This window comes from Lynx canadensis, chromosome C2, assembly GCF_007474595.2.
Source record: "Lynx canadensis isolate LIC74 chromosome C2, mLynCan4.pri.v2, whole genome shotgun sequence".
NCBI lineage: Eukaryota > Metazoa > Chordata > Mammalia > Carnivora > Felidae > Lynx > Lynx canadensis.
In genome coordinates this window covers 99105986-99119342 of record NC_044311.2, presented here as the reverse complement: position 1 = coordinate 99119342, position 13357 = coordinate 99105986, and the positions used below count along the sequence as shown (strand labels likewise).

The 13357-nt window shown below is 39.0% G+C and overlaps 1 protein-coding gene across 4 annotated transcripts in view; it reads right to left on the bottom strand.

Annotated features, from left to right (window-relative positions):
- Positions 1-10516, bottom strand: part of SPICE1 (spindle and centriole associated protein 1) — a 54865-nt gene extending 44349 nt beyond the window's left edge. For 2 of the 4 annotated variants that reach the window (XR_003971849.2, XM_032594756.1), the window contains exons 1-3: positions 10418-10500; positions 4839-4937; positions 1549-1596 (exon numbers count right to left, since the gene is read on the bottom strand). Coding sequence is in view for 3 of the 4 variants with exons in the window: in XM_032594756.1 (XP_032450647.1) it covers positions 1549-1596; positions 4839-4937 (147 nt within the window). In the remaining variant the exon portion in view is untranslated. Of the gene's footprint in view, positions 1-1548; positions 1597-4838; positions 4938-10417 lie in introns of all 4 variants that reach the window. The other 2 variants (XM_030330063.2, XM_030330064.2) reach the window with 1 other exon arrangement.
- Positions 10517-13357: the final 2841 nt, after the last annotated feature.

Sequence of the window (13357 nt, the reverse complement as noted above, 5' to 3'; positions counted from 1 at the left end):
TTTCCCCAAAGAAGAAAATAATACAAAGAGCCAATATGCACACAAAAGGATGCTTAACATCATGAGTCATTAGGGCAAATCTAAACCACAATGAGATTCCACTTTACACCCACCAGGAAAACTAAAACCAAAAATACAATAATAACAAGTGTTGGCAAGGGATATGGAAAAAGTGGAACCCTCATGCATGATAAGAATGTAAATAGTGCAGGGGCACTTGAGTGGCTCAGTCGGTTAAGCATCCGACTTCGGCTCAGGTCATGATCTCACAGTTGGTGAGTTCGAGCCCCGCGTTGGACTCTGGGCTGACAGCTCAGAGCCTGGAGCCCGCTTCAGATTGTGTGTCTCCCTCTGTCTGCCCCTCCATTGCTTGCACTCTGTCTCTCGCATTGCCTCAAAATTAAATAAACATTTAAAAAAATTTTTAAAAAAAAGAATGTAAATAGTGCAGCCACTGTGAAAAACTGTGAAAAACTGTTTGGCAGCTCTTCAGAAAGCTAACTATAGAGGCACCATATGACCCAGCAATTCTACTCCCAGGTATACAAGAGTACTAAGAACATATGTTCACCCAAAACTTGTACATGAATGTTCATAGCAGCATTATTCATAATAGTCAAAAAGTGAAAATAACCCAAATATCCAACAATGGACAAATGGATAAATAAAATATGGCATATCCATATGATGTAATAGTATTCAGCAATATAAGGAATGAAGAACTGATACATTCTACAACATGGATGAGCCTTGAAAACATTATGCTAGACACAAAAGGACACACACTATATTCCATTTATATGAAATGTCCAGAATAGGCAAATCCATAGAGACATAAAGTAGATTAGGTGTTGACAGGGATTAGAAGGAGGGGGAGTATACAGAGTGACTGTTAATGGGTACAGGGTTTCTTTTAGGGAGTGATGAAAATCTTCTAAAATTAGAAAATGATGATAGGTATATAACTCTATGAATATACTGAAAACCAATGGGTTGCACACTTTAAAATGGTGGATTTTATGGTATGTGAATTGTATTGTAATAAAGCTGCTTTTTTAAAAATCTACAGTAGAAACCTTTCTAAAAGTAAACCTTGAACTAGGATAAGAAAGCAAAGTAATATTTGGACATGCACACAAAAAGGCAGACAAACTGTTCCAAGTAAAGAAAACGGCATGAATTGAGGCTCAAATGTGGAAATATACATGGCATATTCAAGGAATAAATTAGTACATTGACTACACCAGTACGTTTGTATAGGGAAGTAATAATAAAGCTAGAGATATCTATGATGTGTACAGGACAATACTGACCACAGAGATTTGAACTGTAAACCAAACTTATCTAATAAAATTTTAATACACACTAAGTGACATTCCTAGGTAAATTCAGGAAATACTGAAGATATGCTTTTCAATTTTATATAGACATAAGATTAAATAAAACTAAACAACTTCCAGGAAGTGTCTCTGGTTTCTATTCTGAATGTCAGAAACCAAATACTAAATGAAACATTGAATAAATCTTAACTTTTGATATTAAACTTACCAGATCCTCAGGAGTTGCCCGATGAACTGTAAGATCATTCACAGTATTCTGCAAAAAAAGAGGACCTTTCTTTAAAAACAAAAAAAAAAAAAGATTTCTTGCAAAATATTAGTATATATTGGATTTTTTAAACAATAGGACTTCAATGTTTATTAACTTTCTTTGGGTTATTTTCTTACAGGAAAATTTGTCTTTAGACTAGGTTAAAAAACATTTAAAATCAGTTTTAGTTTATTTTTGATAAATTCATTTTCCTTTTTTAAAAAAACCTTCTTTTTTTATTTTTTAACTTTTTTTTTAAGTAATCCTTATGCTCAGTGTGGGGTTCAAATTCACAACCCTGAGATCAAGAGTTGAATGCTCTACTGCATGAGCCAGGTAGGTGCCCCTCAAAAATCTCCTTTTCTTAGTTTAAGCCTTCTGTACCTTTTTTTCTCCTATATGCCAGATGGGCCTCAGTTAAAAGATTATGTACTTAACTAAATAAGCAAGCTAACCTCCAAGAAACCTTTCTTTAAAGAGTTTAGGGATTTGTCTGATCATCTCATTTTAGCAAGATAAAACTGCTATTTTAAACTGAAATGGGGGTACCTGGGTGGCTCAGTTGGTAGAGCTTCTGATTCTTGGTTTCGGCTCAGGTCATGATCCCAGGGTCATGGAATTGAGCCCTACGTAGCCCCACATCAGGATCCATGCTGAGCAAGGAGCCTGCTTAAGATTCTCTCTTTCTCTCTCTGCCCCTCTCCCCTGCTCACACACTCTCAAAGTAAATAAACAAATAAATAAAATTATTTATATTCTCACATAATATATAAAACAAATGTGTTTATTTAAATTAAAATAAAATGTTAGTTTTATTACTCAAACTTCTTATCACATTTTTTTCACATCCTCCAGAAAGTTATATCACACCTATGACCTTATATTGTTCATTTATGTGTGGTTAGGTATGAGTATGTACTGGATTTTAATGGCTGAAAATGGATTCAAACTCCTGGGACCAAAACGAATTTCTGTCCAGGAACCAGTATCCTCAACTTAAATATTAATATGGATTATTGTTAGTTGTCTTGGTTAAAAAATAACAGGCTATTTTTAGATGTCTTACAGAAAATAAGCAGTGTATTTACCAAGCAGTCATACATTCCATTAAAACAATAAATAAAACAGGGTAGTATGTAATTCAAAATGAGTAAGTTTAACTAAAATTGTAGCTTTCAAAATGCACTCCGGAATGAGGCACCTCTCAAGATTCCTGAAAGATAAACTGTGATCACTACAGAGAGGTTAAATCTGTATCCATGCAAACAACTTAAGCATAGAATCTGTCACACATAATAAAGGGATAAAGTCCGAGTGGACTGTATAATTTCATAAAATATGAAAATAGTCACTTATGTAAAAAGGTACTAAACCTACATGGCAGGTCTACCACACTGCACAACTCCAGGAACTCCCGCTATTACGCTAGTCCATGTAAAAGTACCCCCTTGGAACTAAGCAATGCACAGCCTACACAACTTTAAGTAGCTGCCCTACAATTTAGCCCTTTCCAAAATGACTTCAGCCATTTTGTCATACAGATTTGGTAAGGCAGGAAATAAAACAAGTTAGAGTTCTACTTCTAACAGAAATAGAACTGGGTCTGGTGAAATGGCTTATATTAGAAGATGGATATATTCAAAGACCTAACTTTTTGGTCACAGTTCATACTTAACTCAAGGGTTCTCTATACTAAAATTGCCATTCCTTTCATATTAATTTATAAAAGTACAAGATAGGGGCACCTGGATACCTGAGTCAGTTGAGTGTCTGACTCCTGGTTTCGGCTCAGGTCGCGATGTCAAAGTTCATGGGTTCAAGCCCGGAGTCAGGCTCTGTGCTGACAGCAAGGAGCCTACTTGTGGTTCTCTCTCTCCCTCTCTCTCTCTCTCTGCCCCTCCCCCGCTCATGCTGCATGCTCGCTCTCTCTCAAAATAAAAATAAACTTTAAAAAAGGAGTTTAAAAAAAAAGTACAAGATATAACTATAAGATCTTGAGAATTATTCTTAATAATCATCATAAAATTCAAGCATATAAGTTATATGCTTGGACTTAGTTCTCATGGGAGAAAATATAATTTCATTAATACTACTATTGCTTAAAACTATTTTCTTTTGAAATTGCCTTTATATATAAATTATAAGCCATTTCAAAAAAATCTCATTATTTTTATCAAAACAGTATTATTCAGTTTGATCTCTCCTCCCTCATTCACCATTTACTCCAAATGACTTAAAACTACTTTCAAGTTCAGTCTACAAAAAAACAGATTTTTCCAGCACTAGAGATAATAAAAAAGCAAATGAGGAAAATTCTGAATGTAATTTCAAATGGTGGGTTTCGATTATGTTTTAAGCAATAGCAGCAGCATATCAGAATATTAAACTTCCCAAAGTAACCACTCTGAAGTAGACAACTTATCATATGCATTTTTTTTCTTTTAATAAGTTTCATTTATTACCTTAGAGTCACACCCTTATAATATCTTATAGCAAATCAAATGACAACAAAGTAATATAAACGCAGATAAGTCCCCCTGACCCATTTCAAAACGGCTGTCAGTTTGCCCAGAAGTTTCCAAGTCCAAAAGAATCCCAGAGATCCAAAGTAGTCCCTGACTAGTTGCTCTCCACAACTAGAAAGAAAAGGAACCTAAAGTGTTATGGTCCAAACTAAAGTACCAAGCTGCACAAGATAAAGATCCCCGTGATAATACCAAACAGTATCAGAGTGGAAGCCAGGGATCACATGTCCCAAGTACTTGAGACTTGTCTTACATCTTAACAGAACCTTTCTACTGAAACTGACCAGCCTCGGGAGGTGAAAAACAAACAATTCGGGAGAGAGAGTAAGAATCACCCATTTTATCAGCCAAAAATGCCACTCATATGATTATGATGTCACTGGTTGCCATGGGCAAATCTAAAAAAAGTACCAAAAAAATTCAGACTTCAGCAACACAGGTTAGCTACAGTTGCCTTAAGCAGTGAGTTTTCAAAGTTCAGGAGGGGAGATTTTTAAAAACACTCCCCACCCTCTTAAGATTCTCTCTTCAAAGGAGGTAGAGGTTACGGGCCTCGCATGTGTATTCTTAAAAAATTCCCCAAAGGATTCTGCTCTTAAACACTCCCAGAAATCTATTGAGCCCTATTACATTTAAAGCACTGTCTTGTGTAGACTAGGTTCATGTCATCACATCTATTCCTCCAGAGCAATCTTACAGGTTTATTATCCCGCCTAGACTTACATCCCATTCTTGCTTCACTGACGTTTTCTTCTTCTTTACTTTCAGCGCTTTCCTTCCTCCTCCTCGGGTACCATAACGGTTCACTCTGACAAGTGACATCTATAAGTAATAATCATACCACATTTTTAAAATATAATAAAAAGTGGTAATTAGGTATCACCAGATGGGAACAAAGACATCTAAGAAAATAAAGTGTCAGTAGAAAAATTTAAGCATTATGAAGGGAACAGCCTACCAAAAATACTTGGTTCTTTTACTTCACAATTAGAAAACTGTACTGATAACTATAATAAAACAGGTTTCAAGTTAATAACTTATGTATATTTGCTTAACAAAGAACTCCAGGAATAAAAATTATGACCTAAAACAGAGCTATGGCAGTAGTCACAAGCTTTGTCATCAGTTAAACTTCACAATTAATAGAGAAAATGTCAGTCAACATGCTAACAATCTAAAAGCAAAAGGAAAAAGGCAGAGTTGGAGTTCTTTATTAAGCATTCTAGCATTCAAAACCACTACCAGATATGTATGTGTTTACTTAAAATAAAGGTGGCTAAAGTTTAGAAAACAAGTGAGTTATATCATTTCTAGTATATTTCCACATAATACTAAATGGGGATGACTATTGATACTAAACTAGCATTTGGAAATTGCCAACATTTGCTTGGCACTTGAAATAGCAATGCTAAGGATACTGGACTAAACATTACACAAAATTCGAAAAAGACTCATAGTCTCCGTATACTAGGATTTTACAATATGTATATATGACTTTTAACAAGCAACACATATACATGAACTTCATTACACAGCTAAATAATTACAGAACTTTCCAGCTGACCCCCTTATTCCAAATTATCTTAAAACAAAAGACTGGGGGCGCCTGGGTGGCGCAGTCGGTTAAGTGTCCGACTTCAGCCAGGTCACGATCTCGCGGTCCGTGAGTTCGAGCCCCGCGTCGGGCTCTGGGCTGATGGCTCGGAGCCTGGAGCCTGTTTCCGATTCTGTGTCTCCCTCTCTCTCTGCCCCTCCCCCGTTCATGCTCTGTCTCTCTCTGTCCCAAAAATAAATAAACGTTGGAAAAAAAAAAAAAAAAAAGAGTACACTCTGAAACCAGACTGTCTGGGTTCACATCCCAGCTTTGCCAGTAATTGTAAAATGGAACTAATTAAATACATAAGGTGCTTAGATCCCCTGCCTCGCACATACTAAGTTCTATTTAGGATTAATGACGATGATGTCACTGGTAGCTATTAACCATTTCTCAAATGAGAAAAATGGGGCTTAGAGAGATTACGTATATTATATTGCTCAAAGTCACATAATGGGCAGCTTGGAGGTGACATTCAACACCAGGTCTAAATGTAATGCACCGCCTAGAAAATGGTACCAACACTGTGTTATCTCTGACTGGTTCTATATTTTCCAAATTCTCTACAATGAACCCAGGTTACTCCTAAGATAATTCATTTCATGTTACATTATTTAAAATCCTATACTTATTCAGGGGCTGAAATTCTACAAGCCTCAATTGTGAAAAACCTACCATGAATCTGAAGTATGCAAAAACTTACGAGCAGTCAAAAGGCCCAGGTACTTGTTTCTTTCATTCGTGAGGCCTTCAACATCACAATATTTGAAATTTAGGAAAAGCAGTACTTTTTAAATCATAGCTATTTGTACACTAATGGTGACTTCTGATGATAAATATAATGTATTCAAACAGAACTTTTCTTAAGCAAAGAGACAAGGAAATTAATATAAACAATTGATCAAATGCCTGAGTATTATTTGTGGAAATATCAACAGTTATCAATTTTAGCATAAGAAAATGTTATGTCCAAAACACCTCCATATTCACTGCCGAAAACAGTGGTGAAATGAAGGGATATGCTATGGTCTGAATGTGTCCCCCAAAATTCATGTTAAATTCTAACCCCCAAAAGTGATGGAATTAGGAGATGGATGGAGCCTTTGGAAAGTGGGGTCTTTGGGAGGCAGAGCCCTCATGAATGGGGCTAGTGCCGTCATAAAAGAGGCTCCAGAGAGATCTCTAACCCCTTTCACCATGTGAGGACACAGCAAGGTATGCTGGCTATGAACCAGGAAGAGGAGCCTTACCAGAACACGACCATGCTAGAGCCTTGACTGGACTTCCCAGCCTCCAGAACTATGAGAAAAAAAACCTCTCATTTATAAGCTATCTAGTCTGGTATCCTGTTATGAAAGTCTGAATGAACTGAGTATACAATTGTTATCTTTTTTTTTTTTTTTTTCACTTCAATTTAGCCTAGCAAAGCTGGCTGTGGTTACTCTAAGACAACTCACAATGAATCATGACCATTGTATAATCCCTGACCCTTGAGTTTGGGCAGAATCCATGGCTTATTTAGTTTTTTTTTCCCCCCGTGATTTGTTTTATCCAGTAAAACAAGACAAATGTGAGATATCCTTCCTTTGATCACATTATGTTATATAAGTCTTATATCTAGTCTTATAAGTCTTATATCTAAGCCTTATGTTATATAAGGAGAGTAGAGCAAGAGAGTCCTCCTGCTAGCCTTGAAGAAGCCAACTGTCACTGTGACTGTCTGTAAAAAGGGCCATATGGTGGGGGCAGGGGGTGGGGGCAGGGAGGGTGCCTGGATGGCTCAGTTGGTTGAGCGTCTAACTCTTGATCTCAGCTCAGGTGTTGACCTCAAGGTCATGAGTTCAAGTCCCACCTTGGGCTCCACACAGAGCACACACTGGGCGTGGAGCCTACTTAAAAAGGGGGGGAGGGGCCGTATGGCAGGGAATTCAGACAACTGTGGGAAGCCCCCAGCAGAAAGTCAGTATGAAGACCACCACACCCCCCTCCCAAGGCATACAAGGCATACAGACACAAGGAAATGAATTCTGCCAGCGACCTAAGTGAGGTGAGCCTCAAGGAAGATTTTTCCCAAGCTGGGTTCCAGATGAGAATGCAGACCACCAACACCTTAATCACAACTTTGTGAGACCCTAAGCACGGTACCCTGTCCACAGGAATGGTAAGATAATAAATGAGTATTGTTTTAAGTCACTAAGTGTGTGGTAATTTGTTACACAGCACAGGAGACTAATGTACTGGCCAAGTTCAGCCTGTGTGTGCTAAGATCATAAAGGTAGAACTAAGCTGCTATCCCACCTATGGACTTCCTTCCACCAACAAATTTCATGAAGGAATGAAGGAGAGGCATATTTTGGCACTTTTACGTACTAACCCACAGTTACACATCAAACTTTTGTAACATGGGAACCACCTTTGCACTGAAAAGTGTTCTCCTGAACATCACCAATAAGGATGACCATATTTTTCTTAACCCAGGATCAGACTCTATGGTCTGACAGAGATTCTTGTGCTACTCAGAGAAATCAGACTTCACACGGGAGCTATAGTTTACATGTTGAAATGTCAGACTGTAGAGATATTCTGACGGTTTGTAGTACTAAGGAGTACAAAATCAGCACAGCCCAGAAAATCTAGGCCTGTTCGGAGAAAATCTAAAATATCAATAGCTTCCTAACAGATAAAATTATTGGCGTCGTCTTACCTTTTAAGCCCTTTCCAACTCTACAGACTCCCACTCCTGGAAGCCCTCCCCTCCCTTGACTTCCATGGCACTCTTCCTCCTGGTTTCTCTCCTATTCATCTATCCTTTTCTTTGCAGGCTCTGTTGGCGCCTCCTCAGATACCACATAACCAAGAAGCCTCACCCAGTTGTATCCCAACCCTCTTGTTTTTCCATTGGACACCCCCTCTCTTCATGCAATAATTCTTTTTGGATGACACTGGCGATAAAATAGTAAACAGGTCTAATACGGTGCCAATTCTTATGGAGCTTGTTTGCTAGATCACCAATAGGCAGTTCACCTCTTCCCTCAGTGATCTCACCCACACCCTTAAGCAAAACTACAAATGCACTGGGCAAACAAGCACAAATCAAGGCTCCACACCTTTCCTCAACACACCTCATTTCCAACTGTCTTCTGGGCACATCTTCCAAATATCTCACATACAGTGTAGTCAAAATACAGCTTATCATCCATGCTCCTCCCTCCCCGCCAACCTCTAGTTCTTGATACACAATTGGCGTGCTCCGAACTTAACAGAATTACCATCCTTCTGGTTGCTCCGGTTTAAAACCTTAGCACCACCTTCTGTTCCAATCAGATACCAGATCTATTCATTCTTTCCCTGAAATATGTCTCTCCCCTATCCCCACTTCATTTCTACCACCACTGTTTTTGTCCAAGCTCTCATTTCTCCTAATGGAACTTCCTTTCACCCATTTGCTCATTTCATTATCCGTTATTTCAACAAATATTTTGAAAGCACCTGCCAAGCGCCAGGCACGAGATACAGAAAGAGAGTACAATAGGCTGCACCCTCACAGAGCTTAGGGTTTATCAGAAGACCACAATTAAATGAGTAATTACAATAAATGGGTAACACAGAAAGTAAATTCAGTGTCATGGAAATACCTTACTCTACAAAGTAAGAAAAGACCACTGCATTCCTCTAATTGCCCCCAAAATGTTTAAGCTGAGAGCTAATGTATGAATAAAGCTAGAAGTGGGGGGAAAAATGTTTCCGGTGGCAGAAAAGGCATTTACAAGTGGTTTGAGCAGTTTGACTAACAGATTTGAGGCGAGAGGCTAAAAAGAGGATAAAAAGAAAGGCGGAGGCCAGATCATGGCTTTGTAAGCTACAGTAATTTGAACACTTATCCTAAAGAACCCATAGGAAGTCACTGGAGGATTTTAGATAAGGTAAATTATGATGAGATTTGACTAGTGGAAAACTGATGAAAGGGAAACAAGTCCAAACACTGTCCTTTCAATCAATCCTCTACCCAGATGTAAGAATGCAATATAGCTCTCAGCCCTTTGCTTTCTTCCCCAGAAGATTTTAATGGCTCCCTCCTGCAGAAAGGAATCCAACTCAGCTAGGCACTCGGACCCTCTCCCTGCCTTGTGGCCCGGCTGACTTTTCTTTCCAGTCTTTTCTCCTCACATCTCCCAAACATTCAGCTCTCGTCTTCACGAGTTGTTTCACCCATTCTTTACGTTCCGCGTGGAACACCCTTCAGACTTTCACTGCCTTCCTTCCACGCGGTTAACCCACTCATTCAAGTTGCCCCTCATGATACACTCTTTCCCGGCCATCAGTCGACTTAAATGACCCTCCCAGTCCCCAAGTACCCTGGGTAGTCAGTCTGTCTCCTACTAGACTGTAAACTCCTTAAAAGCTGCAACAGGGTAGCCCCAACTCTCAGCTCTGCGCACAAGTGCCCGACAGCGGTGCGCACACTCAGGGTACGCGTAAGGGGAGCGTGCCAGACAGCAACACACCCAGACACGCAACCTGACACGCACACACACTAGCAAAACAGAGTCGCCGTGCGCTTTCCGTAGTAAAGATCCTCCACCCAGACGCCCGGAGCTCTAGGGAACAGAAGGGAGACGCCACCACTGTTCTCCCCGCCCTGTAGCCCGGTCCCTAAGACTCGGTCGGGCTGCAGGCTGAAGGCCTCCGCCACGTCATCGCAACCTGCCTTGCCGTTTCCCGACGGCTGCCTCCACCGCCACTAAAACTTCAGGCTCCAGAACGGCCGGGCCCGCCACAGGTTAACGTAACCCGCCACTTCCGGAATGTTGCCTAGGCTACCCGAGCGCCGTACTTCCGGTGGGGCCAGAGCGCAGGCGCGTCCCAAAGGCTGGCAGGGAGTGTGGTGGGTTCCTCGTCCGTGTGCTCTGTGCAGGGTTCTAGGCAAAGCTTTCGAGGGTAGGCATGTAACATTAACCAGTTTCTCGTGAATTCTCTAAGAGAAAGATGTCGCTCTCCACACGAAGCTTCACATATAATATTGACTTGCTTTCACCTTTTTTTTTTTTTTTCCAGAAATATTACCGCCTACCAATGTGCCATAGACTAATGCTAGGTCCTGCGGGATCTAAAAATAGGCAAGATCCCTGTCTTCAGAAAGCTTACTGCATAGTAGTAAACAGCTGTCAACAGACACAAATGTAAAATTAGGACTGTGACAAGTGCTAGAAGATACTAACTAGATACGAAATTTATAGGAATATTTGTTGGAATTACTCAGGAAAGCTGAAAAGCATGAGTCAGCTACCAGGAAAGAATAAAACATTCCTGCAGAGGGAGCCACATACGCAAAGCTGTGTGGCAAATGCAATAAAAAAAAAAAAAAAAAAAAAAAGACTGGAAGTTCAGTATATCTGGAGATCAGAGAGCAGTGGGAGCTTGTTAGAGAAGCTGACTTAATAGGTTAGCCCCAGGACAGAAAGAGCTGTGTAGGCTATGGTAAGGACTTTACAAAGCATTTTATTTGAAAATGGAGTTAATTTGCTCCAGTAAGACAACTTCGTTTAGTCCCTGGTTTTCTACTGTTAAGACACATCCGTACAGGGATCAGCAAATACATCTTCAGCACCTTCTAGATGCGAAGAACTACCTTGAAACAGTTTCCACTCTGATTGGGGAAATTTTATGTACATATATTGACGGGTCAATCAATATAATCACTCCCTACATACATTCTCAACTCCCTGCCCCTCTCTGAATTACTGTAATTCTGGGCAAAACCATAGTTCTGGCCATTGCAAAACTCCTCACTAAGTGCCTGCATCTTTGCAGCTGAAACTGGAAGGAGAAAAACACCCAACATGCTAACTTTAAATTCATGATTACTAATTTTAAGTGTGCCCTTAAAGATGCCTGAAGACCATATTAAAGATGCCCCAGTGATTTCTCCCACCTTCCTACAGGACGACTTTATACCTTCTGTCATGGCCAACGTATCTTCCTCTGTCCTCAGTCTTAGCCAGTGACCTTGCTTCCTACTTGATTGATAACACTGAAGCAATCTGAAGAGAATTTCCATAAGCTCCCATTGCTAATTCAGTCCTTCTATCACATCTTTACCCACAAATCTGCCTTCCAGAAACTCAACAAAACCTAAACAAAAGAAAGATGAAGAACATTACATCAGTGTACATAATAATTAAATTGCTCAGAACCAGTAATAATAATTTTTAAAAAAATGCTTTAAGCAGCCAGAGAGAAACATTACAGAGAAACAAAAATAAGGATAACATTTTATTTCTCATTAGAACTTTGTAAGCAAAAAGACAGCATAGAACATTTAAGTGTATTGAAAGAAAAAAGCTGTTAACCTAGAATTCTTTTCTGTCAAAATATTTTTTTCAATGAGAATGCTTCCACACATAACTGCTTCCACACATAACTGATACAATTTATCACCAGGAGATCCTCACTATGAGAAATGTTAAAGTAAATACTTGAAGCAGAAGGAAAATAATACCAGATAGAAATCTGAGTCTACATAATGAAGAGCACTAGAAATAACTTTAGGGATAAATATATACAATTATTTTTCTTATTATTTTAATCTCTTTAAAGTAATTAACTACTTAAATAAATATAATAAAAATGTATTATGAGGTTTATGGTATATGTAAAAGTAAAATGCACAGGAACAATTGCATAAAGGCCAGAGTAGACCAGTGGAAGTCTATTATTGTAAGGTTCTTAAATTATTCCTGACATATATAATATTACTTGCAGGTAGATGTAATAAGTTAAAGATGTGCATCATAAACCTAAAGCCATCACTAAAATAATAAAAGAGATATTTATAAAAAAAGACATTACAAAAGAGATACTAAAATTTATTTGATTAATCTAGAAGCAGAAAAAGCACAAAAAAAAGGAAACAACAGGCTAGTGAAATAGGAAATAAATATCGAGATGATAGATTCATATCAATTATTATATTAAATGTAAATGGTCTAGGGTTGCCTGGGTGGCTCAGTCGATTAAATATACGACTCTTGATTTCAGTTCAGGTCATGAGCACACAGTTTCCGTGAGTTCAAGCCCCACTGTGCCAACATTGTGGAGCCTGCTTGGGATTCTCTCCCTCTGTCCCTCTCTCTCTGTTCCTCCCCCACTCATGCTGTCTCTGTCTCTCTCAAAATAAATAAATAAACTTTAAAAATAAATAAATATTGCAAATGGTCTAAATGCCACTATTAAAAGGCAGAGATGGTCAGATTGTATTTTTTTTAATTGATGCCTATTAGAAGAAACATACACTAAATATAAACATGGAAGTTTAAAGCACAAAGATGGAAAAAGATATATCATGCTAACATTAGTTAATTGAAAGTTGGAATGGCTTGGGGCGCCTGGGTGGCGCAGTCGGTTAAGCGTCCGACTTCAGCCAGATCACGATCTCGCAGTCCGTGAGTTCGAGCCCCGCGTCAGGCTCTGGGCTGATGGCTCAGGGCCTGGAGCCTGTTTCCGATTCTGTGTCTCCCTCTCTCTCTGCCCCTCCCCGTTCATGCTCTGTCTCTCTCTGTCCCAAAAATAAATAAACGTTGAAAAAAAAAATTAAAAAAAAAAAAGAAAGTTGGAATGGCTTTATCAGTATTAGATGAACTAGTTTGCA